We start from the raw sequence: 5290 nt of genomic DNA, 5'->3' as shown, positions 1-5290 counted from the left end.
TATATAGATTTCGTAATTATTTTTATAGTGTTAAATTTCTATCGATCATTATGCAATACAAAATATATATTCGTCATTTCAAATATTAAAAAACTGACTTGTGTACCATCAGATATAATCAGAACAAAAATCGTTTCCAATTTAACGTTAGTTATCACGGTTAGCGTAAGTTATCGCTTTAGCTTTATGAGGAATCGTAAACCTTATACTGACAAACGTATAAATGTATATTTGTACACACATAAAAGTGCACTTCATTCAATTTACACTTGCCTTGTTTTTTTCCAACTTGCTTACGAAAAGTGAATTCGTTTTCCAGGTAAGACTTCCTTGTATATCAATTGTCTGCATGGCCCTGTCGGTGGGGCATTTGAATACGCCGACTGGCCCCCTGCAGAGGGTAAAAGTACCTCAATGGAGGTCCTGGATATGACCTTAAACTATATCCAGTGGTGAGGCCCCAGCTTGTGGACTTTGGGGAGTGTGGAACCACCCTTTAATTACCATTGCTCCCAGGTCAACTCTGACCCGGAGTGGTAGTACCTGTTAGGGCCCCAACTATTGGTTAAATAGAAACCGACGTGAAAACAACAAAAACATTCTATTAAAAAAAGTGTTCTTCAAAATCTTTGGATTCAGCATTAAATAACGCGAAAAGAACAACCAACCAACCAGCCAATTGTCTGCAACAATAGTTCAATAACGTCTGTAATATAGACAAAGCCACTTTCATAGATTAAGTTGTATATAAATCGCGAGACGGTATTCAACAGATAGGAAGTGCGAAGTGCTTGGAAAAAAACTGTTCATACTAGTTTGATCTCGTTGTATGTACACAAAACACGAAAACAATTATTTTGATCTGTTGCCGCTTGAAAATTTTTGGATGTGAATGACGTATTTAACCTCGGGCATTCTATTCGAACACAGGATTATTTTTCAGTAACTCAGAAGTTCGTCCCTCGAACCCAAAAACTTGCATGGAACTGAAAAAAAAACTTAATGATTCAAAATGGGTAACATGGCCTCCTTTGGAAAGTGATAATGAGATAAAATCCGAAAAAATCCCCTTTATATTTTAAGTGCCGCCCGCATTGAGAAATAGAGTTTTCACCCGTAGAAACTTGTAAGATACTTTTGATTTTTACAAAATATCCAGGAAAATATTAAAAAAAACAATCACGACATACTTTATACCTTTAGCTAGCAATGATTGAGGGGGCATAACGCGATACAAGCTTGGATTACATAAGTCGGTCTGTACAAAAAACTGAGCTTATTCGAAAATTACAGCGAGACATTCCTGAGTTTAAAACATAACCCAGTAGAACAATTGAGACATTGTAAAAACAAAACCCTCAAGAAGCACGAAAGACAAAATAAAGATGCATTATTAATACTTATTCTATTAACTTAACAAATTAAACTGCGACAATGTTCCGGATGATTTATATAAATGAATACACCCCCATATATATATATATATATATATATATATATATATATATATATATATATATATATATATATATATATATATATATACCTGCTATAGTGGAAGCTCACACAAAGACTTTCGAGCATATGATTCGAGACCTTCGTTTTGCCGATGATGCAGCCCTTGTTGCCCAGGCCGAAAGAGCCCTGTAGCATCTCACATCCTGCTTCGCAAAGGCTGTCCAGCTCTTTGGACTCGAGGTCAGCATGAAAAAGACAGAGGTCCTCCACCAGCCCGCTCTTCGGGAAGAATACAACTCTCCCCACATCACCATAGGTGAAACTGGGCTAAAGACAGTACACACGTTCACCTACCTGGGATGCACTATCACCTCAGACAAGGAAATCGATAACCGACTAGCCAAGGCGAACAGTTCTTTTGGCAGACTATACAACAGAGTCTGGCGGGATAAACACCTGAGGAAGGACACAAAAATCTGTGTCTACAGAGTCGTAGTACTGCCAACCCTTCTTTACGGCTCTGAGACATGGGTAACCTACTGCCATCACATACGACTCCTCAAGCGTTTCCATCAGCGCTGTCTCGCCACCATCCTGAATGTACTCTGGTATGACTACGTCACCAATGTTGAGGTCATCCAGCGGGCGAGGACCACCAGCATCGAGGCTATGCTGCTAAAGTCACAACTGCGCTGGGCGGGGCACGTCTCCAGAATGGAGGATCACTGATTGCCCAAGAAAACTTTTACTGCGAACTATCCACTTGCTCCCGTGATAGAGGAGCTCCGAAGAAACGTTACAAGGACTCTCTGAAGAAGTCACTTGAAACCTGCCACATTGACCAACGCCAGTGGTCTACTCTTGCTGCAGACCGTGTCACCTGGCGAAAGGCGCTACAAGAGGAAGATTCGGGAAGTCTCACCAACTGCACCGGATGGAACTTTTGAATGCAGCCTCTGTGGCCGAGCCTGCTTGTCTCGCCTTGGGCTCATAAGCCACAAACGTGCCTGCAGTTGACGTGGACAATCACCTTACAAGAATCTTCGTTCGCGAAGTAAAGCCATTGATATATATATAAGATTATTTGATTGCAGAAATTCCCCTCTAGAATAAATTACAATATGTTTGCAATGATAGATCCACATACAAATTCATTTCATCTATAATTTCACCCACCATCTTATATATCTTATGGCCGCCGTTACAGACACATTTATTAGATATAATAAAATCTGATCATATTTCCTAGGAGCGACACCTTCACAATTACTAAGACATAAAACGAAGTAGCTAATATTTTCAACTCTAACTGAAATGCCCCCCACACGCCTAAACAGGCCATGGTTCTTGTATAATCATTATACCTATATTGACCTGACACGGACAGTAACTGTATTGAACACTCATACACCTACAACTTCCGATACACTTCGCTATTCAAAAACACTGATCTTTCCCCCATAATATTCCGCCTAGTGTCATTGGTTGCGCCGATGGCATTCTATTATTCTAGATTATACACAGGCATACAAGAAATTAACACTGTAGACCTAATTAACTATGGCAGTTCATACGCCACATACCGTTATACATGATTTATTACATTTCAACTTACACGTATGGCTAAAAATCCAGAAAAGTTACACATGCTATTTTCTCATTACTTGCATTACCGGTATTTACATATTGTTGGATATACAGCATATATCATATCCGGTTTTAGCTTCCTATATGTAGCTCAATCATATGTTAACCAAATAGAAATCGTTCAAAAATACTTACGACAAAATATATAATCTACATTCTTTAGTATTTTTTCGATTCTTGTTTTCGTGTTGGGGGAGGTGAGTTCAATATATTTAAGTAGAACGCTAAGGTGTTTTCCATTTTTCCGTTTTCAAAACTTCAGCGGATTCGACAAGGGTCGCAAAAAAACCGTTCGTTCGCTAAGTACGCATGTACGTTCGCGTTTTTTTTTTTTCATTTTGTTTTTTATGAGTTGGTGTAAGTATTATAAATAATACCTTATTAAAATTCCGTCATTGTGGGCAAGGTGATAAAGGAGCCGAACTAGAATATAGGGATTTCATGTTGGCTTCATTGTAGCGTTATTTTTTTCTTTTCTTTTGTTGCAAAAGGTGTATTTATATACTTCTTACGTCCTATACTCTCCTATTTTTTTTTAAATAAAAATGAAACGAAAAACCTTAATTTTGTTTTGCGGTGTTAACTTTTTGTATGCTTTTGTTATTTGTTTGTTTTTTTTTAAATTCCCTTTTTATTTTATCGGGGTACTGTAATAAGTATAATGCACATAAGTTGTTTCGATTCAACATAAACACAGCTTCAACAACTAAATGGATGTGTTTTTCTCTCTCATTCAACCGGCTAGCCTACTGGGTCAGTTTTAGTTCGCCTTGCTTCTATTTTTGATTTGTTATGGCTGGGGTGAATCATTACTCTCTCAATTCGTTCTTGAAATTTCGAGGGGATTAGGGGTTGAGCAGCAACCACAACAAAACTCAGCAACCGAACTTTAGCTTTTTCGAGGAGGGGCACCCTTCCACCGGGCAACGCCGGTTAGTTGTACGGCTAGCCAATATATATATATATATATATATATATATATATATATATATATATATATATATATATATATATATATAAGAAATGTATTACTGTAGGTCCAGAGTTTACATATTGTTTCAACTCAAAGAGAGGAAATATCCAACTAGCATCGTCAGAATTCATACATGGACTAAGTTATAAAATCAAATAGGAATGGAAAAATCGTAGATATGTATACTTATATTTTTATGTTTACGTATCTGCGTTTTTTATATACAAACTTAGGCATGTGTTCTCCCCCCCATTGATGTGCATCCGTACGTTGGACAGGTGTACGCGTGTATGTGTATTTATGTGTGTGTGTTTTATTTACTTATCATAAACTATTATTATTTATTAATAGTTTAATATTTAATTTATTTTATTTACTTACTGATATTCTTACCTATCGTTATACTATCAAAATAAACCTGTAACGTATAATTCATTAATTTATCCTTCTGTTTTTTTCCGTTTCTTTTTATTTTCCTTTTTTTATAAACAATAAATATGTTTCAATCGTTCCTCGCCCGGCTAAATCACTTTAAACCCCATTTTCAACCCGTTCCTTCCTCTTCCCACCACACCATGCCCACTAGCATAAACTCTGCAACCTGTTGCCATGGTGATCTTTTAAATTAACTGTTACTTATGCCGTTATAAATATGAATAGCGTCTTTTAATTTTAAACCGTTATAAACTAAAAAAAAACGTTTATAAGAATTAACACATAATTAATATTTAATTATAAACCCCTCTCCTATCGTATACACTCCTACTACTTTAAATTCCAACGTCCTCTCCCCTCCATTCCCCCTCTTTTCTTACTCCCCTTGATCTACAATTTTTCCATTCTTATTTGATTTTATTACTTAGTCCATCTATGGAATCTTACGATGCTAGTTGGATATATCCTCTCTTTGAGGATCTTCCTCTAGTTGAAACAATATTTAAAGTCATTCTGGACTCACAATAATAAATTTCTTATATACTGCTCTGGCTAGACATTGAGCACTCTAGTCCAGTTTTTTCACGACTGGTAAATAAATAAATAAGTATATATATATATATATATATATATATATATATATATATATATATATATATATATATATATATATATATTACACGTGAAGAAACACGTCGGCTTAGGATATTATTTTGCATGAAAGATTTTACTTGGAAAATATAATAGCAATGACATAAAATCATTTATCACCCAACA

At 36.0% G+C, this 5290-nt stretch overlaps 1 protein-coding gene across 1 annotated transcript; it reads left to right on the top strand.

Annotated features, from left to right (window-relative positions):
* The first annotated feature begins 1704 nt into the window (after window positions 1–1704).
* On the top strand, window positions 1705–2187 carry LOC145247168 (uncharacterized). Its single transcript, XM_080108807.1, has one exon. The coding sequence runs from the start codon at window positions 1705–1707 to the stop codon at window positions 2185–2187; it is 483 nt and encodes a 160-aa protein (XP_079964933.1).
* Window positions 2188–5290: the final 3103 nt, after the last annotated feature.

Source organism: Euprymna scolopes, chromosome 25 (genome assembly GCF_053919585.1).
Source record: "Euprymna scolopes isolate OS-2025 chromosome 25, ASM5391958v1, whole genome shotgun sequence".
NCBI lineage: Eukaryota > Metazoa > Mollusca > Cephalopoda > Sepiida > Sepiolidae > Euprymna > Euprymna scolopes.
Note: the sequence above shows the minus strand (reverse complement) of the source record. Positions and strands in the feature narration are given on the sequence as shown.

What these genes read in the sequence shown, in the direction of transcription:
- LOC145247168 (XM_080108807.1), top strand. Translation starts at nt 1,705, where the DNA reads ATGAAAAAGACAGAGGTCCTCCACCAGCCCGCTCTTCGGGAAGAATAC.